This window comes from Didymella exigua (assembly GCF_010094145.1).
Source record: "Didymella exigua CBS 183.55 unplaced genomic scaffold M421scaffold_19, whole genome shotgun sequence".
NCBI classification, from domain to species: domain Eukaryota; kingdom Fungi; phylum Ascomycota; class Dothideomycetes; order Pleosporales; family Didymellaceae; genus Didymella; species Didymella exigua.
The window spans coordinates 203348-230478 of NW_022984793.1; the positions used below are offsets into that span (position 1 = coordinate 203348).

General features: G+C 55.5%; 10 protein-coding genes and 1 non-coding gene across 11 annotated transcripts; 3 read left to right on the top strand and 8 right to left on the bottom strand.

Annotated features, from left to right (window-relative positions):
- Positions 1–976: 976 nt before the first annotated feature.
- Positions 977–2806, top strand: M421DRAFT_102069 (quinate permease; the record flags this gene model as incomplete). The annotated part of the gene is made up of 5 exons (XM_033586718.1): positions 977–1082; positions 1141–1268; positions 1320–1740; positions 1787–2025; positions 2075–2806. 5 exons carry the CDS (start codon positions 977–979, stop codon positions 2804–2806), a joined length of 1626 nt encoding a protein of 541 aa, XP_033447209.1.
- A 290-nt stretch (positions 2807–3096) lies between these two features.
- Positions 3097–3800, bottom strand: M421DRAFT_187531 (uncharacterized protein). The gene has a single exon (XM_033587959.1). It carries the CDS (start codon positions 3627–3629, stop codon positions 3231–3233), a length of 399 nt encoding a protein of 132 aa, XP_033447210.1. The 5' UTR covers positions 3630–3800; the 3' UTR covers positions 3097–3230.
- A 170-nt stretch (positions 3801–3970) lies between these two features.
- Positions 3971–4750, bottom strand: M421DRAFT_6521 (uncharacterized protein; the record flags this gene model as incomplete). The annotated part of the gene is made up of 1 exon (XM_033596229.1): positions 3971–4750. One exon carries the CDS (start codon positions 4748–4750, stop codon positions 3971–3973), a length of 780 nt encoding a protein of 259 aa, XP_033447211.1.
- An 804-nt stretch (positions 4751–5554) lies between these two features.
- On the bottom strand, positions 5555–6544 carry M421DRAFT_422195 (Rhodanese-like protein). The gene is made up of 2 exons (XM_033593085.1): positions 6206–6544; positions 5555–6147 (listed from the first exon to the last, which is right to left on the bottom strand). Exons 1-2 carry the CDS (start codon positions 6476–6478, stop codon positions 5785–5787), a joined length of 636 nt encoding a protein of 211 aa, XP_033447212.1. The 5' UTR covers positions 6479–6544; the 3' UTR covers positions 5555–5784.
- A 333-nt stretch (positions 6545–6877) lies between these two features.
- Positions 6878–10501, bottom strand: M421DRAFT_422196 (uncharacterized protein). Its single transcript, XM_033593086.1, has 5 exons — positions 9894–10501; positions 9551–9823; positions 9038–9499; positions 8109–8987; positions 6878–8058 (listed from the first exon to the last, which is right to left on the bottom strand). The coding sequence occupies exons 1-5, from the start codon at positions 10431–10433 to the stop codon at positions 7225–7227; spliced, it is 2988 nt and encodes a 995-aa protein (XP_033447213.1). The 5' UTR covers positions 10434–10501; the 3' UTR covers positions 6878–7224.
- A 1621-nt stretch (positions 10502–12122) lies between these two features.
- M421DRAFT_422197 (uncharacterized protein) lies at positions 12123–14896 on the bottom strand. Its single transcript, XM_033593087.1, has 2 exons — positions 13828–14896; positions 12123–13543 (listed from the first exon to the last, which is right to left on the bottom strand). Exons 1-2 carry the CDS (start codon positions 14748–14750, stop codon positions 12358–12360), a joined length of 2109 nt encoding a protein of 702 aa, XP_033447214.1. The 5' UTR covers positions 14751–14896; the 3' UTR covers positions 12123–12357.
- A 166-nt stretch (positions 14897–15062) lies between these two features.
- Positions 15063–16427, top strand: M421DRAFT_422198 (pyrimidine 5-nucleotidase). Its single transcript, XM_033593088.1, has 5 exons — positions 15063–15345; positions 15394–15406; positions 15455–15490; positions 15542–15967; positions 16024–16427. Exons 1-5 carry the CDS (start codon positions 15295–15297, stop codon positions 16191–16193), a joined length of 696 nt encoding a protein of 231 aa, XP_033447215.1. The 5' UTR covers positions 15063–15294; the 3' UTR covers positions 16194–16427.
- A 67-nt stretch (positions 16428–16494) lies between these two features.
- M421DRAFT_102073 (BSP-domain-containing protein) lies at positions 16495–17514 on the top strand (the record flags this gene model as incomplete). The annotated part of the gene is made up of 2 exons (XM_033586720.1): positions 16495–17318; positions 17361–17514. The coding sequence occupies 2 exons, from the start codon at positions 16495–16497 to the stop codon at positions 17512–17514; spliced, it is 978 nt and encodes a 325-aa protein (XP_033447216.1).
- Positions 17515–18146: 632 nt separating this feature from the next.
- M421DRAFT_t88 lies at positions 18147–18219 on the bottom strand. Its single transcript has one exon. It is a non-coding gene; the product is annotated as a tRNA-Lys (tRNA).
- Positions 18220–18424: 205 nt separating this feature from the next.
- On the bottom strand, positions 18425–23366 carry M421DRAFT_187674 (leptomycin B resistance protein pmd1). The gene is made up of 10 exons (XM_033587961.1): positions 23247–23366; positions 22900–23192; positions 22774–22851; positions 22699–22726; positions 22507–22649; positions 22007–22456; positions 21806–21954; positions 19608–21760; positions 18744–19558; positions 18425–18696 (listed from the first exon to the last, which is right to left on the bottom strand). The coding sequence occupies exons 2-10, from the start codon at positions 23128–23130 to the stop codon at positions 18670–18672; spliced, it is 4074 nt and encodes a 1357-aa protein (XP_033447217.1). The 5' UTR covers positions 23131–23192; positions 23247–23366; the 3' UTR covers positions 18425–18669.
- Positions 23367–24557: 1191 nt separating this feature from the next.
- Positions 24558–26878, bottom strand: M421DRAFT_102075 (voltage-gated potassium channel; the record flags this gene model as incomplete). The annotated part of the gene is made up of 4 exons (XM_033586721.1): positions 24558–24637; positions 25023–25840; positions 25937–26536; positions 26586–26878. The coding sequence occupies 4 exons, from the start codon at positions 26876–26878 to the stop codon at positions 24558–24560; spliced, it is 1791 nt and encodes a 596-aa protein (XP_033447218.1).
- Positions 26879–27131: the final 253 nt, after the last annotated feature.

The window sequence follows — 27131 nt, forward strand, 5'->3', positions numbered from 1 at the left end:
ATGGATAGAAAACCGATCTGGATGTCTGAACAGGTAGTGCCGGCTTATCCTCGTATATTTCGCTGAGGTTGCAACATTCAGACGTTGCATGGCCGTTGTTAGCGGTTGTCATCTGCCGTAACGAATGTAGAGTGGGGAAATCAGCCACCCTGCATGGAGATTTGCGAATCATTCGCGACAATCATCTTGGTCATGCGAAGCTATGCTTCCGGTAGTCACGCCCTGTAGGTCGGATGTCCGACTTCAGCAAAGATTGCAGCGCGACAGCCTCAGCAACGGCGCAAAGGGGCAAAGGACTACAGGAAACGCAGACAGCCATTGACACAGTCCTCAGCATGCCCCACAGAAGAAGTATAAAGCCCCCTGCCCTTTCCGAATGAGGAGAAGGAAAAATCATGGATTTCCAGCACGCCTCGTCGTTTGACGAGGTATACTCTTTGAGGCACGCCGTCTACAGCCGGTCTCCCCCGCATCTGCTAGCCACTGACGTCGCGGGGTAGCGCCATTGCCGTCTTATCGAGCTCCACATAACTCACAATAGGTACCAACGGTTCCGCCTGCGAAGCAGACTTGCTGCATGCTTCGACCTCTCTCTTCCAATTAGATCTGCCCCTTCCTGCCAAGATGCCAGTCAAGCCATCACCCCGTCAGCAGCCAAGCTACTAAACCCCAGATTTCCTGCGATAGTCAATGGTGATTTCTGAACTGAGAAGGTGTGCGGCATGGTATGGCAGGATGTGTAATCCTAATGCACTTCACCCCGCGTTGTGTGGTTCGGAAAACGGGGAGGGTAACATTTCTGAGGCCGACATGTGTGGCACGACACATCGGTGTGTGATCACGGAGATGCGTATAAGAACGCCGTGTCCTACGACTTTTGGGTGCTCAAGCTTCGCTCCTGACGGTAAACGCTTTTGTTCAAATTAATCAAATCGCTTTCGATCCTCCAATACCCCTTCAACAAGTACTCCCTGGAATGGGCTGTTTTACCACTCATGCATCTGGCACGTTAGATCCTCCGGAGGTGAGGAACTGGCGCCTCCATGTCATCGCCTGTATTGCCTCCATGTCGGCCCTAGCCAGTAAGTGACTATCTTAATAAACTGGTCTGAAGTGAGTATGTACTGACATCAGTTCAAGTGGGTTACGATACCGCCGTCATTGGCGGAACCATGGCCCTAGACTCGTTTAGACGCGACTTTGGGACCATCAACATCCCTCAGAATCAGCGCGATACGATTCAGGGTAATATAGTCTCTACTTTCCAGGTATATACACATATCTTCGCGGCTGAAACACAACCACTGACTCCTACATAGGCCGGCTGCTTCTTCGGCGCCCTCTTCGCCTTCCCACTTGCGGAAAAGCTCGGTCGAAAGAAAACGATGATTATCGCCTCATCCGTCTTCCTCATCGGAGGCACGCTGATGACGGCAGCTCAGGGTAAACTGAACATGATCTACGCTGGCCGAGCCGTAGCTGGCTTGGGCATCGGTGCATCATCTATGACAGTGCCCGTCTACATCGCCGAAATTGCCCCACCCTCTGTTCGGGGTCGTCTCATTGGTATCTTTGAGATCGCTTCGCAAGGTGGGGGTATGCTTGGCTTCTGGATCAACTACGCCTGCGATCGAACCATCGACGTCGAGAGACAAGCCCAGTGGATAGTCCCGCTCGCCATTCAGCTCATCCCTGGTCTTTTGCTGCTCATGGGTGTTGCCTGGTGTCCGGAGTCTCCAAGCAAGTACTTCTCCTTCAATACTTCGCGGCTGCTAATCGCGTATAGGGTGGCTGGCCCGCGGGGACAATTTCGAAGGAGCTGAAAAGATCCTGACGAAACTTCGTAACCTCGACTCATCACACGCATACATTCAGCATGAAATGAGTGAGATCCGCGCACAAGTCGAAGAGCGCAGTACCAACCGCATGAGCAAGAAGGCTCAGTTCAAGAAGCTATTCCAGAAGGGCGTGCGTAACCGCATGGCCATCGGTCTCGCTCTCATGTTCTTGCAGTCATTCACTGGAGTAAGTCACCGCCAGCCATGAATCACTCAATCCTAGCTGACCCTATCAGGTTAACATCATCACCTACTACGCTCCTCGCATCTTCGAAACCCTTGGCATATCCGGGACCTCCCTGAAGCTCTTCTCCACCGGCTTTTACGGTATTGCAAAGACGCTTGGCATGTGCACCTTCACCTTCGTCGTTGTTGAACGAGTGGGTCGTCGCAAGGGTCTCATCTGGGGCGCCGCCCTTGGCTGCATTCCCATGTGGTATATTGGCGGGTACGTCATGAAGGCTGACCCTGCCGCCGCCGCTGCTGCAGGAACCATCAACCGCGACGGCTGGGGCTATCTTGCCATGGTGTGCGTGTACATCAACGCGTTTATCATTTGCGCGACGTGGCAGGGCATCACGTGGACGTACGCATCCGAGATCTTCCCCCTCGACATCCGCATGCTCTGCGTCTCCCTCACCACCGCCGACACCTGGCTCGGATCCTTCATCATCGCCCGCTCCACGCCCTACATGATCAGCGACCTCGGGTACGGCGCGTACTTCTTCTTTGCCTCCATTCTCGTCGCCATGGGCATCTGGAGCTTCTTCTTCGTGCCCGAGACCAAGGGCATTACGCTTGAGGAAATGGACGCCCTCTTCCTGACTCCCGTGCACAAGGCCGTTTGGGCCCAGATCCGCGGGAAGCAGCTGTTCGTGGATGAGTATGAGGTTGCGCGGGGCAAGTTGGGGGAGAAGAGCGGCGTGGTGTATACGGAGAGCGTTCCGCAGAATCAGAAAGGGATGTAGACCACGTTTGGTCCGGTTCGAGTGACCAACGACTGGGTTGGACGTCCACGATGCATGGTCGTGGCCAGGACAGTTGATAGGAAATACACTCCATCCGTCTCAATCTGCTCGCTTCTGCCATGGCCCCTTGTCAGTGTGTCTGCCTGAAGCAATGTGCTTGCCCTGGAAGGGGGATCTTTCAATCAATTCCATCATAAGCTCGACTTACTCGCAGCGCTGTCGTTCTCCCGCGACTTGGCCAAGCAGCCGCACGCTCCTAGTACCTGAGAGTACAAAGTGACGTACTCCCCGGAAACGACGCATTGATTCGAATATCCCGCGCACCCACCCACACCCCCATTCAATTCTCACAGGTCGCCAGGCTGCTCAACCCTTCTGGACGAATCTTTCTCGCTCCTCTCCCCGCGTTCCACGTATAACCAGGTTATAGAACCGTCTCGCGCAGAGTGTACGGCAAGACTTGCTTCTGCGCTGGTCCTGCGTCTAGACACGTGACAGACAAGTTTTTGTGTCGCTGGGGAGTGGTGGTTAGGGTTGTGATTGACGAGCTTGCGCTGTTCTGGGAGGAAGCTGTGGAAGCCGGTGGCGAGCGGATTGGTGGGGATGTGGTGATATCTGTGTGAGAATCTGTGATGGAGGCTTGGGAGTGAGGGAATAGGATGATGACGAAGAATGATGGTGAGGGGGATGTGTGGAGCATTGCTGTTCTTGGGCTGGATTTGTGGGTCTGAGGATGAGGTACGGGGGTATACAAATGGCTGTGAGAGTTTGCGAGATCATCTGTGGGGTGGGAAGATAGTGGTGATGCATACGAAACTACCATTCCGACCGACCGAGTACAATGAGAACGACCCCTTTTCTACGAGCGGATCGAGGAACACTGCTTTACCACGCCACTTCAACAGCAGTCTTATCATATAACACCCAACCTCGCAGACGTCCGCCAGTTGCTGCTGCACTGCCTGCAGGATCCGCGCAGCGGACCGCCTTTGGAGTTTACGACGTCAAACCGGGACTTCGCTGACGCTAGCGCCGTGACGGAACCTATCATCCCTTTCCTCTCTCCTTATCCTTCCCTGCCCTGACTCCAGAAGGTATCGTCGTCTGCGCCCACAGCGCTCTTCATGCGCAAATCCCGGACTCGTCGCTACCTCCCTTTCGCCATCAGGCGGCTACTGGGGCTGAGGATGGAGAATTCGAACTCAGATTCCCTGATCTAGTCTCGAAGCTGCGCATCCAGGCCCCGTCCAGCACCGTTGGCACAGACGCGGTGCTGCGCGAGCGGACGGGTGACCCAGGGTCTATGACGGAGTCCGCGCGCTCGGAGAGCTGATCTTCTTTCGGTGGAATTATGCGGGTAGATACTTGGCGCGAGAGGATCCGACGGAGGGGCGTGTTGCTACGCGGTACTGGGGTCGAGGACTGTGAGCGTGGGACTGATGGAGGAGGAGTGGGTCGAGCACCGATGGCCTCGGGGGTCTTGACTGTGTTGGAGCAGGTTTGGCGGGATACTATGCGGCGGAGGGGCGTGTCGTTGAACCGTGCTTTGCGCACTTCGAGCGATTCGGGCTCGTTACATGCGCGCATTGGGTCGTGGGGACGTTCTGCATCCCATCGTCCGGGGGACGCTTGGCAAGACAGAATGCGCCGGAGGGGCGTATTGTTATACCTCGCCTTTCTGACCTGCAGTGGCTCTCTATTCGTCTCCGGTGTGTCGTTGTTTACAAGTGTATCGGTCTGGCTGGCAGTATCCGAGTCCGACCGTGGAGGTGCCTGTACGGCGCTGCGTGTCACCTGGCGAGCAATGATGCGACGTAGCGGCGTGTTGTTGAAGCGCCTTTTGATCTGCATACGATTCGCGACTAGGACGCTGAGCTCTTGAAGCTGCTCCAGACTCAGTGCTACGATCTCAGTCTTTGAGATAGCGCTGGAGTTCGAACGCATTGCCGACGCATCTGACAGCGCTCCGCCATCCAGAGAAGCGTGCGCACACGGAGACGTATTCTGCGCACTCACTTGCCAGCTCTCCCGACAGCTGATGGCACGATCATTGTCGGAGGTCGCTAGGCTGCGCTTCCGTGGGCGGATGAGCAGCATCTCGATATCCTTTTTGAATCCTTCCTCGAACGAATCGGACTTCAACTCCAATCTCTTCTTCAGCAAGATATTCCCCGCACCAGCGGAATTCTGGCTGTAAATACTCCTTGTGCTCGATAGCATGCCACTCAAGGCTCGACGTCAAAGCTGTGGTGCAAGCAAATCAGCGAGCAGAATTCGGGCGTCGAGATGATGAATGCGAGCATCGAGACGACGAATGCGCCGCCGGCGAGATGTAAGCACTCCCATGATCTGCGAGACACCGCCTTTACTGCTCGCTCCCATCGTCGGCTGTCTAAGAATGGTTCGCGTTAGGTGTGAATCGGGTTGGGGTCGGCTGGGCAGGTGGTGCTTCGGTGACGGCGATTGGCCGATTGAGCGCCATATATTGCGCAATTCGGTCGGTCGATAACACCACCGCGCTGACATGTCCTGAGTTGGTGTGTGAAATTTGATAGCTGATTGGGGGTTTGGGGGTTTCTTTGACGTCTGGGAGTAGGCGTTAGAGATGTGATCGCATGCGTTGCTGATATTGGGGCAGTCGACGAGGCGTAGTTTACCTCGGCTGTGGACGGCTGTTGGTAAGTCAATGCTGCGATGGGCTTGTCGACTACAGCGTGGCACTGTATGGGCAGGAATAGGGTAGAAATCATAGGCAGACGCTATTTGCTGCGTCAACTTTGATGGAGCGCAGTAAGGCAGTATTTCGATGTGTTTACTTTACACTCTTTTTAATACAACTCAGCGACTCCCACATGCAGACGCTGCCTCGTCTACTGCGTGCCAAACTGCCCGCCCTTAGGCGGCTTCGCAACACCATCCACTTCATGCAACTCCCCACTGCTCTTCCCACCCGTGAAGCTGGTCTCACTAACCCTGCTCTACCTCTCATCCAGACCCCCGGCCGCAGACGGACTATGCGTCCTCGGCCCGCCCTTCTTCTGCCAATCATTCCAGCTCCCCGGGTACTCGCCAACATTCGTGTATCCCGCCTGTCGCGCAATGCCAGCAGCAGCCTTGCTGCGTACACCCGCCTTGCAGAAGAAGACCAATTCTTTGCCGATGGGGGGCTTTGCGAAGCCGAATTGGTCCTGGAATTCGGCGGGAGGGAGGAGGAGTGCGTCTGGGCGCGAGGTTATGGGCAGGTTGATGGCGGTGGGGATGCTGTCTGTGCCGAACTCGTGCGGTTCGCGGACGTCGATTAGGAGGCGGGCATCGGAGGGGTCTTCGATGGCGGAGAGGACCTGCGGTGTGTCAGATGAGATGCAGCGAGCCCTTACTGTGAAATTGGAATAGACGTACATCCTCAAATTCATAGATCCTGCCACGGCCATCTGGCCGCTCAGAGATAAACCTCCTCCGCGAGCACTGGTTGACGAATCCTATCACCGACTTCTTATGCAGACCAGCGATGTTCTTGGGGATACTGGTGAAGTTACGCAAGCCCATGCTTGCTTCTTTCGCAGGTAGCACAGCAGCGCGCACGGCGCCGAGGCGTGCAGCGACGAGACCATGGGGATGCGTAGCGACGAGGCCTGGCAGGCGCATAGTTTTAGAAGCGGTCCTAGCAGCCATGATGGTGTGTATCACTATTGTGGACTCGAGTAACATACACACGCAATTGAAGTGCAGTGTTTCTTCCGAATGACGATGTAGTGGAGCCCCAGAGCTCGGAGGTCGGAGCTATATGATTCACCGCCGACGTCACTTGTGCGTGACCACGCGTGCTTCTCGATTCACTACCCGTCATGTCTACGATGGTCGAGATTAGCGGAGCAAGGTATTCCTTGGGAGTTAGTAGCCGAGTGGCTTTTGATCAACAAACATTTCTTTTAGCTCCTCCTTCTAGGGTGTACGATATGTCCATGCTACATTGCTCAAGCACATGCCGTCTGACTTTACGAGAATGGGAAAACCAGCCCATCATCACCAAGTAGCACAGCTCATCATCACCGAAGTTGCGAAAACACAAGATAAGCAGCAAATTGGTATATATTCTTTTTGCGCCGAGGGGGAATCATTTCAAATACCACACGCGCCTTAATACAAAAACATTCCAGCACAAAGCCTAACAGCAAAGCAAAGTAACAACTTGCAACAATGATATCATGTGCAGCACTTCAACACCAGCCAAAAGCAGATAAATACCGCTTTTGCACTTGACGCGCCAGTATAGAGAGGGGTATAATTCTTTTGTCGTTCGTGCACAACACGCGCGTGCCGGCACCGGTACAGTCGTGCGGGGCGCAGACAGGGGTATTCTTCGTAAAGGTATGGCCGGCGCTGAATATCAAGTCGAGACGTCGAAAATGGTGTATCATTTAACGAGGAGGCCCAATAGGGGCCGGGTATCCAGATGCAGAATGAGAAGTACTGGGGCGACCGCTGTCCACGGAGCCCCGCGGATCATACCTGGGAGTGACGTCTCCAGGTGCCGCGGAAGAAGAACCAAAAGGAAACTTGGATTCGTAACGGGGGGTTGGCATGGGCTGAGGCCAGCCATTGGTGTGGTGCTCGTCGTCTGCAAGGTTGATGCCGCTGTCGTTCCAGGGGTTGCGGTAGCTACCCGTGGACTCCAGGCTGGCAAGTGACGCCTTCGAGGCGTTGCTGGAGGCGTGCTTGAAGAGAGACCCAGGGGAGTTGGTGTTCTTGCGTCCATTGAAGATGGAGGTGAACGAGGACATACTGCCCGGCTTGCGGAGGCGGTCGAGCATGCCAACAGGACGGGTCGTATCCTCGTCGCCGAAGTGGGAGCGAGTTGGAGAGTCAGTGTTGTCGACGGGAGGCTCAGCGCGTTGGAGCAGTTTAGACTCGAAGAAGGGCAGCGAATCTTCAAACGAGTCAGACTTGGGCCGTGGAAGGTTGCCACTGATGGTGTTGGCGTCCAGTCCGTGCATGACAAGATGGTTGATCAGGAAGTCAAGGGCATCCTTCAGACCGCCAGCATTGTTGCGAGTGAAGTTGAGGTGGAGCGTCTCGATCGTCTGCTCCTTGCCCTCAATCGTCTCGGTGATGGGGTCCTTGAGGCGAGCATCAACTACGTGCTGAGTCTCAAGTTTGTCGAGAACTTCAGCCTTGAAATCGGCAGAGCGCATGTGCTCGGAGAGCTCGGTGGCCGAAGGGAAAGACAGTTCGTGAGCTTCTGGAACCATACCCTATGCACTGTTAGTCATGGCTACAACCTCGATTCAGTGGTCGGTCTTACCAGGAACTCGTCTACTGCCAATGGCACCTGGTACTCAGGGCCAGAGACAGTAACAGTGTCACTCGCTTCCTCAGTACTGGGGAAGGTGATCTTGCAGTTGAACTTCTTCTCGAGTTCGTCGATCTTGTCGAGGCGAGCAATAAGCTCACGGTGGTAAAGACGATTGATGTTAATCGTCTCAGAGACAAACTCAGCATCGGCCTTCTCGACCATATCCATAATCTCCTGCTTGACAAGGTCGAGATTCTGGGCGTTGCGAGCAGGGGTGCGGCAGATGACATTGTCGACCTTGATGTCATCTTCCTCCTTGCCAAAGCCTCCACGGTCCATCGCATTGGAAAATTTGACGAAGACGGAGTACTTCTTCATGATTCGCTGGATGTGCTGGCCACCAATACCAATGATGCGCTTGTGGTACTGATCTGGGACGTGGAAGGAGATGGCGGCAGGCATCTCCTGTTCAACGAGGTCGAGACCGTTCTTGGTCGCTTCGTACTGTGCACCACGAACTACAATGTAGAAGTTGTACTCGTTGAAGCCGTCGAACACAATCTGCACGCTGCTGTGGCTCATGATCTTGTTGATCTTACCGTTCTTCTTACCGCTGACGAATTCTTTGTGTTCGTTGGCAAGCTCAATCTTGACACTCATGTTGTACTGAGACTTCTTCACAAATGGGATGTTGCTAATCACCATCAAAGCGGCTCGCACAGCATCGTCTGAGCCATAGATGTGGAAGTTGAGCTTCTCGAAGCTAACTTCGGCACCGGAGTTGATGCAAATATCGGAGAGCATAGCGCGAACATCAGCTGCGGTGGGTGGGCGCTGTGTAGGATCAGGGTGAGTGATGAACCACGAGGCACTGTAGAACTGTCCAGCCTGCTAGTCATGAGTAAAGAGGGTGACATGATCACGTGCGTGTAACTTACGAGAGCCATCAGTTCGCGCACTGTGCGCTCGACATGCAGGACATCAGTACCCTGCACGCGAACAACACCTCGCTGGACGCCTAGCGGTGGCAGCAAAATATACGAGCCGTTGTTCTCGATGATCTTGCGCACTTTGTCGAGGCGCTCGAGCAGAATGGCGTCAAGCTTGGTGTCAGTCACCATGACGGGCTTCACAAACACCTTGGTGGACATGACAAGATCGTGCAGTCGTTGCTTGGCACGCAGGATACACTCTGAGTTCTCGCCTGTGATGTATACCAAATCGTCGGGCCTTCTCTGCGCACCCGGGGGCGTGTATCCGAACAATCTCGGGAACGGCGGGGGGAAGTAGATGGCGGTGCCTGTGGCGGATTCGATCATCTTAATGTTCTTGCGTCCACGGCCGCAGATCAGCGTGTGCATGGTCAGCTCGAGCTTCATCGTGTCAACGTATCGTTTCAGCTGTGATGGAGTCAGCTGGCGGAGATGGACATCAGGCATTGCGAGACTCACGATCTGGTCAATCATGATCAGCACGCGCGTCTTGGCGTGCTCCATGGTCTCGAGGTCGCCGTAAATGGCGCAGCGCAGACGCGGGTCCATAGTTGAGTCGAGGTTGCCGTTGAAGCTCGCCGACTCGATGTCCGGCGTCTTCGGCATCAGCAGGAAGACGTCAGCCTTGGTCGTCTTCGCGATTAGATCCAACTGGTTCAGCACGGCGCCCTTGATGTTCTGGGTGGCGCGGTCGATGATGAGATCCGAGTCGATGTCGACGAACGACGACCGCTGTGCCAAGAGTCAGCCACTGCATGAGGAGGCGCTCGCGCGGTTCGCGGGGGCTCGCGGATCAGCCTACCAGAGAGATGGGCGTGCTATTGAGCATCTTGCACCGCATCGAGTTCACAATTTCCAGCTCGCCGGACAGGCACACGTTGGTGACGAGGGCGCGCAACGGGCCCCGCTGCAGGCCGGGCAGCGGCTTGCTCTCGGCGGACACGACCGTGGCGGCGACGCGGCCCTCGGTCTGCTCGCCGACGTCGCGGCACAGGGCGCGCAGATTGTCGACGTTCTGGGCGTGGACGGGCAGCTTGTGCGTGGGTGTGCCCTCAGCCGTCCCTTCCGGCATGGTCCAGCGCGCCTTTGCTCCCGGGCTCGCCCACATGACGTCGTCAGGGTCAGGCCCCGCCAGATTGCTGCTGAAGGGCACATTGAAGCTGAGGTTGACCTGCGTGCCAGGCGGGATGACGGGCGGCGCGGCCGTCGCGGTGCTGGGGCGCTTGAGCGGCGCTGTAACGGGCATCTCGTGGTTGCTCCGCGAGAACGGGAAGCCTGCCGACGGCGTCATCTTTTCCCAGCCGTGCCGGGCCTGGCCCGTGAAGTTGGATATCTTGTGCATGCTGAGGGGGGAACGGGCGCCCTGGGGGGTTGCGGGCAGGCGGTGGTGATGAAGAGGGAGAGAAAGCAGTCGAAGCGGACGTAGCGAGCCATTGAGCAAGGCTGATGCGTGACGGCCAATCGACGGCTGCCGCACGCTCCACCACCTCGCATCTCGCATCACCACACCACACCACACCGCGCCCAAAAAAGCCGCCGCGCCGCCGGGAGCCACTGCGCCGTTGGCATTGGCCTTTTGCGCACCACCTGGCTCGAAGCAACTGTCTAGCAGAGCCTCCTGCATCGGCAAGACACCTGTGCCGTGCTGCCGTGCGCTGTCTGTCTCGCAGCCGCCTGCGAGAGCCGCCTGCGAGATGACGGCGCACGCTCAGCGCTTGTTGGGGCCGTGGCCCGTGGACTCCCCGGGGCCGGCCCAAGAGTGTGAGATGGACTCGACGTCTGCTGCGAGCGCTCGCGCTTCTGCTACAGTGCGTGCGAACAAACACCCCACCCCGTCGTTTCAGCGCACTCGCCCACAAAGTTTCTCCCGCAACCAGCACTGTTTGACCTTCCCCCGAGCTGCTGCGAGGCTGCTGAACCATGCACTCCCTCCCTCCCCGTGACCTGCACAAGTGCGGCAGCAACCTCATCCAGACCTGCAGTGTGGTCCAATAATGCAGGGCGCGAACGCCTGTGGTGCCACGACCCGCCTGTCGTGGAATGCGAGCGTGAGACCAGGCAGCTCGGGGCTTTTCTTGCAGGTACAACCGAGCGAACGTGACATGTTTGGGTATCAATGTACATGGGTGCTATCTTGCCTGGCCTCCAGACCATGGCATTGGCCATGCCAGCATCATCGACAGTCGTCGAGTTCATTCCTGCTAGGCACCGAACATGTTGCCCGGCACGTATTTCACTCGTGTCTATCCGCCCATCCGTATGTGCTGCCGCATGCCTCCTATCATCCGCATGCCTTCGTCCAGGCACGTCCAAATCAAGATTCGAGATTGAGGCTGTGCAGAAGCTTGTGCTCGGGCGAAAGTGGAAGAACGGCTTACCTGCCAGGGAGGGTATACAACAAGAGGGTACATAACAAACGCGCGTGAATCTCGCTGTGCTGCCAGGTCTTTACAAAACACGCTGAACGCTCCTTGACTTTGGGAGGCTGTTGACCACCTCGACGCTCATCAGTCATCATTGACGTCCAGACTGACCGCTAACCTATCGATTTGCGATATCGATAGACGATCAAGTCCACTAATATCCGGCACCTCCGCAATCATGTCCAAATCAGCCAAGCCTTGTTGAAGCTAGGTGCCTTAGCTGCAGCCTAGCCGAGTTGACGGGTTTGTGGGTGCGTCGTCATTTGATCTGTAAGCGACCACGATCGTGCGAAGCTACGACTTGACCAAGTGCAAAAATCAAAGAATGAATATGAGGGAGTCAAGTCAAGATGCAAGCGGAGCTCATGCTCGAACACGATTGAGGGGATTATGGCTCCTCTTCAATTCCAGAAGCACATTGAGTATCTGCAGAACCCGTCCACGCTGCATATGATCGGCAGCCTGGAGGCAGTCAATGCAGTGCCGTGGCTGACTGAAGACGCTGAGACGACTTAGGGTTTGGCTGGCACGGTAGGATTTCTTTTTGTGATTCGTGCCATGAAACTGGTGATGGATAAAGTTTGCATGCGACGCTATACGCCTCTCTGCTGAAGGCCGATTGCGCAGGAGAATTGAGTGCAATACCAGGCCCTTCTAAAATCCGAATACAAGTGCGGGTGTGGGTGCGACTGTCTGGCCAAATGAATTGTGTAGTGATGAGAGTAATGCTGAATCGTTTCTGAATATTGCTCAAAGTGCACAGCTACAACACGAGCCAGCCGTGCTATACGTACTAGTAATTGTGACAACAGTATGACAGCTACACTAATCCTATATCCAACACTAGTAGCGATAGCTAACATGTCGTGGCAGAGCTGTGTACCCATCCAGTGCAGCCTCCTCCTCGACGTACCGTCGACTCTGCGGCGGTGCCATTGCGTATCGCTCTGCGGGCTCCTGATGCGCGACGCTGACCTCACGATAGCGAGGTTGTGCTGACGGACGTATCGAGCCCGGCGCAATGCTTTCATGACGGACGTACACCTCAGGAGCCTCTCTCCGAACAACCTCTGGACGCACGCTATATGCCCTAGGCGGCATGTATTGTGGTGGTCCCATCTCTTCAAATTGTGGTACTGGTCGGCGCTCCATCGCTTCCTGCGGTCGATATTGGACCTCGACTGGGCGGCGAGATGCTTCCCTCTGGCGATACGGTCGCGCTTCGATAAGCTCAGGCTCTGCCGCTTCCATATATCTCCGTGGCGGTGGTGGAGGCATCCTCTGGCCAAGCTCATCCTCAAAGATTTTAGAACGCGCAGGGGCGCGCATTGTGGGCTCTCGAGTAACAGCACGCTCGTAGTAGGGGTCGACCTCGACTCGCCGACTAGGCGGCGCAGCTGACTCTCGCGCGTCAACTGGTGCCGCATAGTATTTGTTTCCATACTGATCTACAACGATACGGCGAGGTGGAGGCATAGGTTCGTAGATAGGCGAGCGAGAGCGTTCGCGAACGTAGCGGGGCGCCATCGAGGCGCGAGATGGAGTTTCTCGGAAGACCGGTACCTCTGGTCGATCGGCGTATGCATGAGACGATGCGCGAATGGGTCGGTACTCTGGAGGTGCAGCATAGATCTCACCACTGCTGCCATCGGGCGAGTATGGGCGGCGGGCGTACTGTAGACTTGCAACTCTTCTCAGGTCCTGTTCCTGAGGCTGTGGTCGCCGTTGTGGTGCGTGGATTACGGTCGGAGAAGTTGGCTCATCATACTCGCGGTAGTAGACGGGCCCGCGTGGGGACATCACCTCGACATCGTTGGGCAGAGGCTGGAGAGCACGACGCTTGCTGGGTTGGGACTCGGCAAAAGGTGGCGGTGACTGAGGCTCCTCCTTAATGTAAGGCTCAGGCGAATGCACCACGCGCTTATTGGCTTGTTGCTCGCGCTTCTTCTCCTGGCGCTTCTCTTCCCGTCTGCGTTTACGGGGATTTTGTAGCGGGGGTGCTGGGCCCGACGGGCTATTGCGGCGTGATCTGCAGCATGTCAGTATCGAGTGTCTTCTCACGGTTGTTAAATATTTAGAATATAGCTGCATCGTTCATCAACCAAACGGATTCCTCGAAAGCTTGTCTGCCAATGATCTCGAACATGAACGCACGCGATCTGAAACTCGCTCAAGTGACGCGTCGAGGCCATCAAGCAAAGCCCGAGAGAAACCAATCGGCTCGATCATTGAAGATTAGATCGGCGAATAGGTGACCTCATAGTCGGGGCGACTGGAAAGAGAGAGGAAAAAAAGGAAAAGGAAACACCATACCCGTTTGTGCCACCATTGCCAAAGCCACGCTGTCGTCCGCGACCTCTGCTTGGCTCAGGTATGACATCAGCCGGAGGCGGTGAGTAGTCTTCTTCGTCTGCATCGTCCCCAAGATCGACCTGCTCTGGCTCATAGATCTCAATATCATCGGCAGGCTCGTATGTTTCTTCGTCAAGATCAATCACAGCTGTCTCAGCACGAGCCGCCTTGACGGGCTGAATCCCTTGAGAAACATGTGACACTATAGCGTCAGCATTAGAGGTTTGGTTGACATCAACATCTTCCGAGGACCAACTGTCTGCCTTGCTAGAGTAGTATGAGTTCTCGTCAAAAGACTCAGCGCCATCACTGTTGTTAGTCGTAGACTGCAAGCGCAAGCCAGATACAGGCGGGACACGCAGATGGGCTTGTATCAAGCATTGCTCCACATTAAAATGTGCCTCGCGCTCCTCGTTGTCATTGCCGCGACCCTTCTTGTCGAACTGGTCTTTCAGAATCCGTTCTATTTGCTGTCGCTTGAGCTGTAACTCTGCCCTGATCAAGTGGTCAGACTTGGTGAGCAGCACCGGGTCGATGCCAGAAGACGCGGACTTGGCGGAGTAGGGCCGCTGTATGGGTTGTGCAGGGGAGACAAGCTCAGGTGCTTGCGTAGAGCTGTTCGGGCGCGGCGGGAACAGCTGCGAGGCGCTGGCGCCGTTGGCAAAGCCGTTGGTCGAGGGCCTGCTCGGCGGAGTGGTCTGCGGCGGACGTGGTGCAACCTGTTCAATTACTTTGGGTGGGAGATGGATACGCGGGTGTTTGCTAGCAAACACGTCGTCGCGTATCTGCAGAATCTGCTTCAAGAAGTCGGTCTCGCGACTAAACTCTGCGGATACCACCCCCGTGCCGTTGACATGCGGCTGTACAGACGCAATCGTCGACATTGCGCAGCTGGCAGGCGATTGACCTTGCAACAATCCGCAGCTAGAGCTCAGTACCAACAGACCAACAGAAGTCGGTAATCAAAAGTTCGCAGATGCGCAACAGGGGCAGTGTATACGCTGCCGTCTGATGTCGCGGTTGATGGAAGTGAAGGGGTTGAGAAGCAAGACGCCAGCAAGGCCGACGAAGCCGCGGTGGAAATTCGCACCTGGGCAGGCGCGCTGGATACGCTAGCCGTAACGGGCGCTCGCGCTGGCTTCACCCCCACGCGTCATGACTCTTGCAGACCCTTTCCCTGCATACAATTGATGCAGCTTTCACTACTTTGTGCCATACCAAAGCTTGGCTCACATCGAATTGCACGTTGTGCAAACCGGGTTGTCAAGCGCCAGGTCCTGGACCAGTCGTTATACGCAGACCACTCCACAATACTCCACGTTCTAGCCCGAGTCCGCCACCGCATAGAGCTTCAAAAGGGCGCAGCTTTATTCTACAAAGTCGAAGCCATCTCTATTAAGCCAAGCACCACAGAAGCATCTCAGCACCATGGCAGACCAAGATGAGAAGCCAGTATTCTTCTTTGATATTGACAATTGCGTATGTATTCGCTGCAACATCAATTACATCTCATTAACCTTGCCGTAGCTTTACCCCAAGAGTAGGATGCTGGACATAACGTTCGGCTGACAAATGCTAATCTCACCAGGCCTCAAGATCCATGACATGATGGCCGAACTCATTGGTGAGTATGCTTTGGCCCCGCCTCCAAGACCAGCTTCTCATCATTGCGTAGACAAGTACTTTCAGACTCACCTCGAGCTATCGCAGCAAGAGGCGAACGAGCTTCACTACAAGTACTATCGCGATTATGGTCTTGCCATTGAGGGTCTTGTTCGACACCACAAGATCAATGCTCTGGACTATAACGAACAGGTTGACGATGCACTGCCCCTGGACGACGTAATCAAGCCAGACGCAGAACTGCGCAAGCTCATTGAAGACATCGATACGAGCAAGGTCCGGCTATGGCTCCTCACCAATGCCTACGTCACGCACGGAAAGCGTGTTGTTCGACTGCTGAAGATCGACGACCTCTTTGAAGGCATGACGTACTGCGACTACAGCTCTGAAAGATTCGTCTGCAAGCCGCAAGCAGAGATGTTCGACAAGGCCATGGTGCAGGCCGGCGTGACCAAGAACGAGAATTGTTATTTCGTTGGTATGTTGTAGAATCCATCTTCATCTTCATCTTCCACAGTATACTGATGATCTCAGATGATTCGTACATAAATTGCAAGGCCGCGGATGCACGAGGGTGGAAAGTCGCCCACTATCTAGACCCGGGCATGGACGCACCACCCCAACAAGCCGCGAAGCACCAAATCAGAAGTCTGCAGGAGCTGAGGAAGACATTCCCGGAGGTGTTCAAGAGCGCACAAGCTTAGATGCTGCTCAGGACGAGGTGACGAAGATTCAACGTTTAGATCACAGACTTGATTAGACGACTTGTAGAGCTCCCCAAGAGCCATCTCAGCGTTCAAGAATTGAAGTAGATGCAAAAGATCTTAACGTGTAGAACTAGCGCGTGGCGCGTAGCTCTTATCGATGGAGCTACTTGCCGTTTCGATGATGACAACGCATCTGCCTAACAACTGCCTAAGATCTACCAAATAACGCACACCAGCCACTTTGTTGCCTTCTGTCAGCCCATCCTTAAATCCCTTGTAGTATCGTCCCAGCTTCAAAATGACATCCTCGTCGACACCGAAGATGTTCCAAACCATGTCTCCAGCCCCAACTTCAACGTCATTGTCAGGATCCCCACCTGCCCCACAAGCCTCCGCAATGCCCCCGGCTGTACACGACCAGCCAAGCAGTACACAACACGGCACATCAGCACCAAATAGCCCCTCGGAATCAAAAGTCAACCCTCTAAGAAAGCCTCTGCTTCGCCTCGAGCTTCGCGATCTCTCATCAGATGGCTCGCGCGCATTCCTTCGCCTCGTGCACGCCTCCGCAGCCCTCGAGTCCGCAGTCGATACGGTCCTGCGCCAACTCTACACCGACATTGACAAGTCATGCATACCGCCAACACGATCGATCACCTTGGTAGTGAGAGATATGGACGGTGTAGCCTACACAACTGGTCTTGACATTGACGACGACCACAAAGAGATCCACCTAAGCACCAAATACATTGAGCACGTGTCGGAATCGCGGCAGAAAGAGGAGATAAACGGTGTCCTTGTACATGAGATGGTGCACTGCTGGCAGCATCACGGCGGCAACACGGCACCGGGAGGCCTGACAGAGGGTGTTGCGGACTGGGTGCGTCTAAAGGCTGGGTATGCGCCGCCGCATTGGAGACGCAGAGGGGACTGCGACTGGGACGCTGGATATGAGCGCACGGCGTACTTTCTGGAGTGGTTAGAGAAAGAACATGGCGAGGATGTGGTTAGGAGGATCAATCAGGCGCTGAGGGGATGCAAGTACGATGCTAAAAAGGTATGGCATGATTGCTGTGGTCATAGTGTCGAGAAGCTGTGGGAAGGATATAAGAGAAGCCTCGAGTGCGATGAGAATGAGGGGAAGACTATAGAGGACGCTACGAGCACAGAGTCGCAACCGGAAAATGAGGAAAGTCACGAAGGAAAGCAGGAGAGCGAGGACGTGTCGCCTGCACCGACAGAAGACCACCGGACACCACGCGAGAAAGCACGACGAGGAGGCAATATGATGGTGCCACTTCGTCCACGTGTATCATGAGCAGTTGCCGTACAGCTCAGACAATGCGGAGACGACAGGTTGGCGGCAAAAGTATAGTCACCGCCAGCAAAGCAGAGCACACGTTAGACTGCTCGTAGTCTCCGACCGCCAAAAGCCCATTTGGAATTCTTTACACGTGCCGCTGAAGCTACCTCACGATAACATTTAACACATGACTGTACGCCGTTCTTGCTTAAACCAACGCGTACCCATCGTCAGGCGAAGAAATTGCATTGTTGCAACAATTTCAGTCGACTGTCGACGTCCTCAACACACTACGCATGCCTGCCCTCGACTACCGAGGACGAGGGTTTCTTACCTTAACATCGATACGGACAAGAAGAGCGACGAGAGCAGCGTCAAACAACCACCAGCGCAAAGGTCCTGCAAGGTCGCTCTTGGAACTAGCAGCTTCTGCAGGGCATACCCAACGAGCGAGGCAAAAGTCAAGAGCTGGGTATTTCCGGACCCGCCTGCCCTTGAGCGTGGCTGAAGCCACCACGGACAAAAAGAAAGAAGGCGCACGGTTCCTTATTTATCGCATCCGGCCGGCCAAACGACACCCGGCTTCGACCAAGTATGTCTCGACGACCACGATAGCTATCGACTCCATTTCAAGTGCAAAAAAGGAAAGCCCGACGAGGGGCTCGAACCCTCAACCTTGAGATTAAGAGTCTCACGCGCTACCGATTGTGCCAGCCGGGCTTGCTGATGCTGGTTTGATGGAAAGTGGGAACGACGCAAGGATTATATCCCCAGTAGTCGATGGTGCTCTACCTCGCCGACGAGCTGTGCTAACACCAGTAATAAAAGGTGCTGACACCAGTAATAAAAGACTGGCGGGGATGTAGGTGTTGGGCGCGGACGGTGCAAATTTGATCGGTAGCGTGGGGATGCTGGCGAACCTCGGCGATGACCGACCGTACTCTGGCAAAAATTCGCCAGGGCACACGCATGGAGCGCAGGGCACCGGATAACAATGAGACGGCACCGAGCATATCGAAATATCTATATTACAACCCCTCAGAGGCAAATTCCGCTCATCTATATGCCCCTGGAAATGCTCCAACTGTGATTCCACCACGATGATTAGAGCTACCAAAGCCTTTGAGTCCGACTATGTCCCTCCTCACTTGCGTTACGATCCATCTGCGCTCAACGATCCAAAGCCTGAGCTTGACACTATGCACCATTAGCAGAAATTCACTTCGGTTCCAGGGCCGACTTACCATCTGCCAATACACACCCCGCTTCTTCAGCAGCTCCTGATGGTTACCCTGCTCAAGGACTCTCCCACTACCCATGACAAAAATGACATCCGCCTTCTGAATCGTCGCGAGTCGGTGCGCAACAGCGATGATAGTCCTGCCTCCCTCGCCAGCCGCCCTTTCAATTGCAGCTTGCACCAGCTTCTCGCTCTCGCTGTCGAGCGACGAAGTGGCCTCGTCGAGCAAGAGCAACTTGGGCCTGCGCAAGAGCGCCCTTGCAAGGCTGAGACGCTGTTTCTGCCCGCCGGACAGACTCATGCCCTTGGGGCCGAGACGCGTGTTGTACCCATCTGGAAGAGACACGACGAACTCGTGGATCTGCGCGTCGGTGCACGCAGCTTCGATGTCCGCATCAGTGGCGCTGTCGACAGAGAGAGCGATGTTTTCTTTGATGGTGCCTTCGTACAGCGTCGGTTCTTGCGACACGAGACTGAGATGTTGCCGGTAGAGCGCAGGGTCGAGGCTCGTTATGTCCTGGCCATTGTACAGGATCGTGCCCGATGTTGCATCGTAGAAGCGCTCCAGGAGGGAGATGGTGGTGGATTTGCCGCATCCAGATGCTCCCACCAAGGCAGCGAATTGCCCGGGGGCAACATGCAGGTTGAGGTTCGCGAGGACTTGTATGTCGCGCGACTTGTAGGCGAAGCTGACGTTCTCGAAGTCAACCCCAACGCTACTAGAGGGACTGCGTAGGGCTGGATAGGTAGGAGCAGCTATGGTTTTTGGAGGGCGCATGCTCAGAATCCGGTTTGCAGCTCCCGTCGCCTGAGCCATGTCTGTTGAACTGTCAGTACAGTACGTTTCATGAGTGCACGAAGCACTTACTCGGTGCAAAGCTGAACCACATGCCGGCAGCGATAGCACCTTGAACTACCGCAGTGTAGATGACGAAGAAGTCGACAATATCATACTCCCTCTCAGCGAGCAGCTTGCCGCCGTACCAGAACGCCAACGCCATGCAACCCAACTCAAGACTATCACTTGCGGCGAAAACAATTGTCGAATACTTCGCGTTGCCGAAGGCGTGCTTCACATGGCTGACCAACAAGCTTTGGTATCGATCGCCAATCGTGTCTTCCATGATCAGACTGAGCACCGTCCGGAAGGCGCCAACAGCCTCGGTGGCAAACTGGCTACTCTCCTCGAACACCTTGGCGTTCTTCTTCTCGAACTGAATCTCCAGGCGCATGCGCATGTAGCCAGAACCCAGAATTATCGGCATAATGGAGAATAGCGCCACGAGTGTGAGCTTCCATCCGTAGACGAAGGAAATGAGCAACGAGCCCGCGAGATTGACGACTGCAATCAGCGCAATGCTCATCTCCGTAGTCATAAGCTGGCGCAGTTGCGTGACGTCTGAGCTCAGGCGGGAGGTGAGCGACCCAGGGCTGTGTCCCTGGTCGTCGAACCACGCGATTCGCTTGCGCATCATGTTGTTCAGGTACTCCTGGCCGTAGATTGCAGTCACGATGACCTCGACGTAGTGAAGCGCGTAGCCAATGACAAAGTACGCGATGAAGACAGCTGCCGCTTCGACGCCAAACATGCCAGCCCAGAAGTTGCCTCGACTGACCAGCCGGTCGCCAGTGAAAGTAAAAACCTCAATGACTTTGGCGAATATGAAGGCTTGAAGCGGGTAGATAGCTCCGGCCATGAGGATCCCGATGGCTGAGATGGAGTAAAGAAACCACTGGCTTCGTTGTTCGTAGAGCAGGCGGCCGAAGCTGAGCACCAGGCCTCGTTCCTTGTACTCGGGATCTGCTTCAGATGTCTCAGATTGGGCTTCGTGTGCAGCGGCGCGTTTGGCATCCAGTGTGTTCACCCTCTCCAGCTGAGCGTCTTCGGATATTTCGTTGGTGCCCTCCGGCTCCATGGCCAGTTCTTGAGCGTACACAAGGCCACGGTAGATGCCTGCTTCGAGGCGAACGAGCTCATCGTGCGTACCCTCTTCGACGAGTTGGCCTTTTCGCAGAACCACAATCTTGTCTGCGCGCTTGATGGTGGAGAGACGATGGGCGATCACGACTGTAGTCCGGTTCCTCGAGACGCGATCCAGGGCTTGTTGAACAATTCGTTCGGTGCGTACATCTATAGCGCTGGTCGCTTCGTCTAGGATGAGGATCCTGGGCTGCTTGATGATACTTCGGGCAATGGCGATGCGCTGACGTTGGCCACCGGAGAGTTTGATGCCGCTCTCGCCTACCAGTGTGTCATACCCTTGGGGCAGCTTCGAGATGAACTCTTCAGCGTATGCCTCGTGACATGCGTCTTCGACCATCTTCATCTTCTCCTCTTTCGACAAGTCTTGCATGTTTGTCCCGCACAGGCCAAATGCAACGTTGTTGAAAAGCGTGTCGTTGAAGAGGAATGGCTCCTGTTGTACAAGTCCAACTTGGGAACGCCACCACTTCAGGTCGACATCTTGCAGGTTGGTCTGGCCAATGGTTATGGTACCAGTGCAGGTATTCTGGCCCAGACCAACCTCGTCTTCCTTATCTGCTTTGTCTGATAAATTGTCAGGCTTTGGGTTCTTGTCACTGTCTGGTGTCCGTTGCCAGAACTTCTTGGCCTTCTGAGTCTGCTGTTCGTCTGCGACCGGCGAAACGGGCGATGCTTCGACCTTCTCGATTGCTACCGTGCCTGCGAGCTCGTACCATCGCTGGATGAGACTAACTATGGTGCTTTTGCCGGATCCAGATGGCCCGACTATCGCAGTGACCTTGCCGGCGGGAAGCGTGAGGTCCAGACCATCCAGAATCTGCACGTTCGGCCGGCTCGGGTAGGAGAAAGCGACATTGTTGAAAGTAATGTCGGCATCTGCTGTAACCTCAGGCTCTTTAAGACCTAGAATATTCGGTAGTGGTGCGTCAATAGTAACGAACAGCTCATGTGCGGCCGTGGCTGCTTTTACAATCGCCATGATCGGACCTGCCAATCGACCGATGTTCATGACAGCCATCATCACTGAGAAAAGAACGCTGGACATGTCAGCAGTATCACGGCTCTAGCTAAGGCCAACTCACACCGTGATGTCGCCAACATTACCGTGTCCCTCGGACGCGCGCCTGATGCCAAACCAAAACGTGAGACCAAACGTGCCGTACATAGCCGCCATCTGCGGCGCCATCAAGAGGCCCAAGAAGGGCGCAGCTTTCTTCTCATTTTCTCCAGCCTGACGCGAGGTGGAGTCAGCATCCGACGATCCACACTCGGAGGAGTCTTACCTTAACAACCTCAAGCTCATACTGCCTGGCGAGCTTAGCCTCAGCGCCAAAAGCCACCACGACCCTAACAGACGAGAACATTTCAAACGCCACGGCTGAGGCATCCTCGAGGTGCTTCGTAGTCAACTTCTGGATCTTGATAAAAGGTGGGACGATCAACCCGTACACGAGCAGGATGAAAGGCAGCGCTGCCGAAGCTACCAGCGTCAAGAGCCAGCCCTTGACGAACGACACGACATATAGCCCGATGATGAACGCGAGCGACTGGAAGAGCATGGCGAAGTGCTGCGAGATAGCAACCTGTACGGTGTTGGACGAAGTTGTGATTCGGGTCGACACTTTGCCGGGAGAAATGGTGTCGATTGTGGCTACAGGCTGAGCGAACAGGGCACGTAGATATGCCAAGCGGAGAGCAGCAGACATGCGAAGTCCGCTAATGCGGATGCAAAGCTTCCAGATCTTAGCGTGGGTGGTGATACCGAGCATCGAGGAAGCCTCACCATTGACACGTAGGTTAGTACGAACTTCGCTATAAAGAGGTATACAATGTATAGCGTGAGCTTGTTGATGTCCGCCTGGAACTCATCCCTTGTGACGGTGGGAACCGGAAGGAAGTACTCGGTGAAGGTTCCCACGAGCTGTCCTGTAGACTGGTGAGACTTTGCTTGCAGCCGACAAATTGTACTGCGTACCAAACACAATGTTCATCAGCGGGTACGCCTGCTGATCGTTAGCATGTACATGACAGTGCAGTACGATACACTCACTATGCCCGAGCCGATCGATGTAATGCAGCATAGTGCGATGAGGAAATAGTCGAGTGCCGTCCCGTACTTGAACACGCGCTGCCACAATGTCAGTTCACTGAACATCAACATTCGCCCTCAGCTTACCATGTAGTTTTTGAAGCCAGCATCTGCATCCCTCTTGGACTGTGACGCTGTGTTCACTGGCTTTTCGCCGCTCTTGGCGGCATGGTTTTTGTCAATTGTGCCGGCGTCAACGACCTGCGCTTGCAGCGCAGCAGTCTCCCCTTCCGCGCTTGCGGACAGAGGTAATGGCTTGGTGTCGGCCATGTCTGGATTGATACTGCAGTCAGAACATGAGAAACTCAGGCTTGTCATCAAGTGCCCCAGGCAGAAACTATGCGAAGACGCGCGTTGAAGAAGAGACCAGAAACTGGTGCCTGAAGGTGCTGATGAGCCGGCAGCCGTATAAGACGTATTGCTTGTTTACATACGCGAGCGCCAAGAGTGAGACACACACGTAACTTGCGTGCGAGCCCAAGGGCGGTCAAGACGGGCGCATGTCAGTGACCAGCGATGATCGGGGATTACAACAAAGGCAGCTACGTGATGTCAAATCTACATACTTGCTCGGTGCAGTGAAGGCGCGTACAGCGTACAGACTCGGAGCTTGTAGTATGAGCCCTTAGCCCCTGCAGATCGCACGCACTATATAACGAGCGCCACCATAGTTATGTCCCAAACGGGGACGCGACTGCAAGCGATGAGTCTGTTGGTCTCGCGCAAATCAACCAAGGTCATCGAACCACTCTGATGAGAGAGCCAAGATGCTTAGCCAGCATTAGGCAGCGAGTTTCGTCCTTCTTCGAGCTCTGGCCGGGACATCTTGGAGCACCACGTAGTACAGATCGGTCGCGCGGAGCTCCGACAGCCCTTTCCGACTTTGCGTTCGCGGCTCGCTTGCTCGCGACGACCTCGTCACCGGTTCGATGGCAATTCACAGCCCCAGGTTTGGAGGCGCCTACGACTACGATGCGTTGACAGCGCGTCTCGTCTGACATGTAGTATGCGACTGTAGATATCATTGCATGTGATTCGCGATGCTTTGCATCTGTCTACTTTGTCGTTTCCACAGGGCCCGCGTCGCAGCACAACTGCACACCATGGCAGCCTGGGAAAGAGAGCAGACGGCAACAGCACACCATGGGTTGCCATCGTTGGAACGGCAGGCACCTGTGTGGCGTGCCTCTGTGCTGCTCGGCCTAGATGGCCGCCATCTGGCATGCTCATACACTCATGCATCTGATGCTTGACCATCGAGAGATGACTCGCGACAGGCTATTCAGTGTTCATTCTTTCGTTGCGGAAATCCGGGCTCGCGACCATGCATCGTTTACGTCGCGTCGGAAACGAGCCGCCCGATTTGCGAGCCTTGCAACTGCTCCCATCCGACCGCAAGGCCCTCGTAAAGCAACGGTCTCGGTCAAAGAGAGATTGTCAACAGCGACAAAGCGTGCGTTTCAGCATCCAAGGGCGGTTTTAGAGCCGCAAGCGACGCACCAAGGCCGCGATTTCGATCTCCTGTTGGAGTTTCACAGGATGGTGTTTGGCGTCCTGCCTCGTTTGACGTCCCGCCTCGCTTGACGTCCTGCCTCGCTTGACGTCCTGCCTCCGAGTGCGTAGGTGGCATTGACGCTGTCCACTCCGGTAATCTTGAGCGTTCGTGGCAATGGAGTCTAAGAAGCGCTGCGCCAGAACTTGCGCCAGCGTGCGGCACTCCTCCTGTTGCTTGAGCGTCAGCCTGCTCAACGTTGTGCCGACAGCAAGTTACGGACGAGGACTGCGTCGGTGCCTAGCAAATACGTCGAATCTGGAGATCCGTATGCTGGAAAAGGATACCATGTTCGTCGTGAGCCATTCCGCTACGCCGTCACCTGGGAGCACTTGGGTCTGTTCTTCAAGGAGCTCAGAGTCGGCCAAGACGGGCTCTCGCTCGGCCAGTTCAGACATCAGTTCACGTCATCCAGAGCCTTTCCGCAGGGGCTGGACAATCCGAGCAGGAGCGCGTTGCCTCGCAGGTGGCAAACATGACGCTTATCTCTAGGTGGGTTTGCGTGCGTAGTGTATGTGGACGGCCGCGTCTGTGGGATTCTCGTGTCCCATCTTGGGAGGTAGTCGGAGCACTGAAAGCATGCGCAGTCGACAGTGTCAACCTAGCGGTCGCGGCTCGGTACTCTCAGCGTCGCCGCCACAGCTGTCCAGCGGCAAACGACGTCCCTCCATATCCCTGACCCCCGCCAGATCCCCGTGGTCGCAAGCAATCTCCCGCCTCTTCTCGAGCCGGATCAGGCTCTCCACAAGCCTCTCAAGCAGCCACTCGCTCTCGCGGACGCCCGCAACCATCGGGCTGTGCTCACCCAGCCAGTCCCAGTTGACCAGCCCCTCGTCGTCCTCGATCTCGTTCAGCGTCGTGCCGAGCACGCGGTTCAGTCGCCGCGGCGTCGTGTACCGGATCAAGCGCGTGAACTCGACCCACTCCTCGTACGAGTACCGCTTTGGCACGTCGAGACGCAGGTCGAGGGATACCTTTTTGATGGCGAGCGCGATGCGGCGCGAGAGCGAGGCTTGGGACGGCGCGTGCACGAGGTCGGTCTCGGCTTCCTCGGCGAGGCTGGCGATGTCCGGGTTTGCGATTTGGGTGGCGTCGGCAGCGAGTTCTACATCGTTGTCGTCGGAGGCTGGACCGTCGTCGGAGGCTGGGCTGTCGTCGGAGGCTGGGCTGCCGCCGGGGTCCGCGGTGCTGAAGCCCTCACGCACGCGCCGTTTCGCTTTGCGGTCCTGCATGCGCTGTTGCAGCCACGGGGTCTTATCGACAAAGGGTTGCCAGATGCCGCGTTTGGGCAGGACGGTGAAGTCTGCTACGATGCTGCTCCATTTCTTGAATTTGGCGACGACGGTGTCACCCAGATCCGAGACGAGGATCGTCATGGTGGGCACAGAGATGAGGCTCCAGATGACGAAGAAGCAGCGGCCGGAGTTTGACTTGGGTGAGAGATCGCCGTATCCAATGGTCAGGAGAGATATGTAACTGGAAAAGGTCAACCGGGTCGTTGAGCGTGCATGCAACCACACAACGATAGTTGCCTTCGCTGCCCGACAACACAAAAGGGACCAAGAAACTCACCAGAAGTACAGAGCCTGGAAATACGTCATGCCCTGCGTGTCCTGCTCTGTCTGCCAGAAGACAACAGCTCCTACACACCACAGGATCAAGAAGGTGGTGACTGACCAGAAGAGAGCCATCCATCGTTTGAACCTCTTGCCGTCCGCTTGAATCCTGCGCATCGCATCGAATCGATCTCTCTCCTCCTTAAGCAACAGCAGACGCGGTTTGCGGTCCAGTCGAGGTGGGACAGCAAAGTGCCGAGGGAACGCAGCGGCGTGCTGAACGCTGTTCCCCATTGCAGTGCGATAAGGCCGTGGCTCAGTGGGTGCGCTGATTTTCAGTCTGCCAAATGTACCACGGCGAACGACCTGGTGCTGGAGGTGTCGGTAGTCGTCGGAATTTGTAGCCGTCAGGGCGAGAGCTTGCTCGCGTCTGCGCTTGAGATGCTTCTGCACAATGTGGTCCTGTCCTAGCTCCCGGGCCGCGCGATACAGAGAGGATACGACAAGAGCGAGCGTGATGATGCCGCCTACCGAGTATGGGAAGAGAAGACCTCTTCCTAGGTCAGTGGTAGCGACCAGGTCTCCAAAGCCGACGGTCAGAATGGTGACGTAGCAGCTAGCAGCAGTCAGTCTCGTCTAGGGGTCGTGCCTTTGATCTTGCTTACAAGTAGAGCGAGTTGGGAAAAGTCCACTGGGCCTCTCCAGCATCGGTCTGGATCCTCGAGTACATGGCGGCCCCACCAGCCATCCAGATGAAGAAGAACATGGTCTGCAGAATCAATGTGCGCTGACTGTCACTCAAGGCGAAGTGGTCCGGATAATGACCAAGGTAGTAGCCCAGCATGTTGATCATCAGCAGCACCGAGCACACGAAGTAGAAGACGGCGGCAGCAACAGCGTACCAGTAGCCCTGAGTGTAGATCTCAAAGGGCCGAGTTGGAGGATCATACACCTCCATGCAAGCGGTTATCGCAGTCAGCAGCCCGGAGCTAATGTACCACAGAACGATGGTTGCTGGCAGTGCAATGATGTAACGGACCTTTTGGGTGAAGTTGAAGAGCAGGAAGACGTTGCCGAGGAAGCCGCAAATGAGTGATACGACGTTGAGCCAGTAGCACCATCTTGGGTCAGCATAGGGGACTCCAAATAGATCCGAGACGTACTCGCCGTCGAGGAAATTGTTCTGTCGCCAGCTGGTCACCAGAGCGGCG

Excerpts from the sequence above, each read along its gene's own strand:
- M421DRAFT_422197 (XM_033593087.1), bottom strand. The coding sequence starts at position 14,750 with ATGTCGACGATTGCGTCTGTACAGCCGCATGTCAACGGCACGGGGGTG. Across the intron at positions 13,544-13,827 it reads GGCAATGGTGGCACAAACGG|ATCACGCCGCAATAGCCCGT; the intron begins GTATGGTGTTTC and ends GACATGCTGCAG.
- M421DRAFT_422195 (XM_033593085.1), bottom strand. The coding sequence starts at position 6,478 with ATGGCTGCTAGGACCGCTTCTAAAACTATGCGCCTGCCAGGCCTCGTC. Across the intron at positions 6,148-6,205 it reads GGATCTATGAATTTGAGGAT|GTCCTCTCCGCCATCGAAGA; the intron begins GTACGTCTATTC and ends GACACACCGCAG.
- M421DRAFT_422198 (XM_033593088.1), top strand. The coding sequence starts at position 15,295 with ATGGCAGACCAAGATGAGAAGCCAGTATTCTTCTTTGATATTGACAAT. Across the intron at positions 15,491-15,541 it reads CATGATGGCCGAACTCATTG|ACAAGTACTTTCAGACTCAC; the intron begins GTGAGTATGCTT and ends ATCATTGCGTAG. Across the intron at positions 15,968-16,023 it reads CGAGAATTGTTATTTCGTTG|ATGATTCGTACATAAATTGC; the intron begins GTATGTTGTAGA and ends TGATGATCTCAG.
- M421DRAFT_187674 (XM_033587961.1), bottom strand. The coding sequence starts at position 23,130 with ATGACAAGCCTGAGTTTCTCATGTTCTGACTGCAGTATCAATCCAGAC. Across the intron at positions 22,852-22,899 it reads CTGGCTTCAAAAACTACATG|CGCGTGTTCAAGTACGGGAC; the intron begins GTAAGCTGAGGG and ends ACATTGTGGCAG. Across the intron at positions 22,457-22,506 it reads TACTAACCTACGTGTCAATG|CTTTGCATCCGCATTAGCGG; the intron begins GTGAGGCTTCCT and ends AAGATCTGGAAG.
- M421DRAFT_187531 (XM_033587959.1), bottom strand. The coding sequence starts at position 3,629 with ATGGTAGTTTCGTATGCATCACCACTATCTTCCCACCCCACAGATGAT.
- M421DRAFT_422196 (XM_033593086.1), bottom strand. The coding sequence starts at position 10,433 with ATGCACAAGATATCCAACTTCACGGGCCAGGCCCGGCACGGCTGGGAA. Across the intron at positions 9,824-9,893 it reads ATAGCACGCCCATCTCTCTG|CGGTCGTCGTTCGTCGACAT; the intron begins GTAGGCTGATCC and ends CTCTTGGCACAG. Across the intron at positions 8,988-9,037 it reads TGCGCGAACTGATGGCTCTC|GCTGGACAGTTCTACAGTGC; the intron begins GTAAGTTACACG and ends CATGACTAGCAG.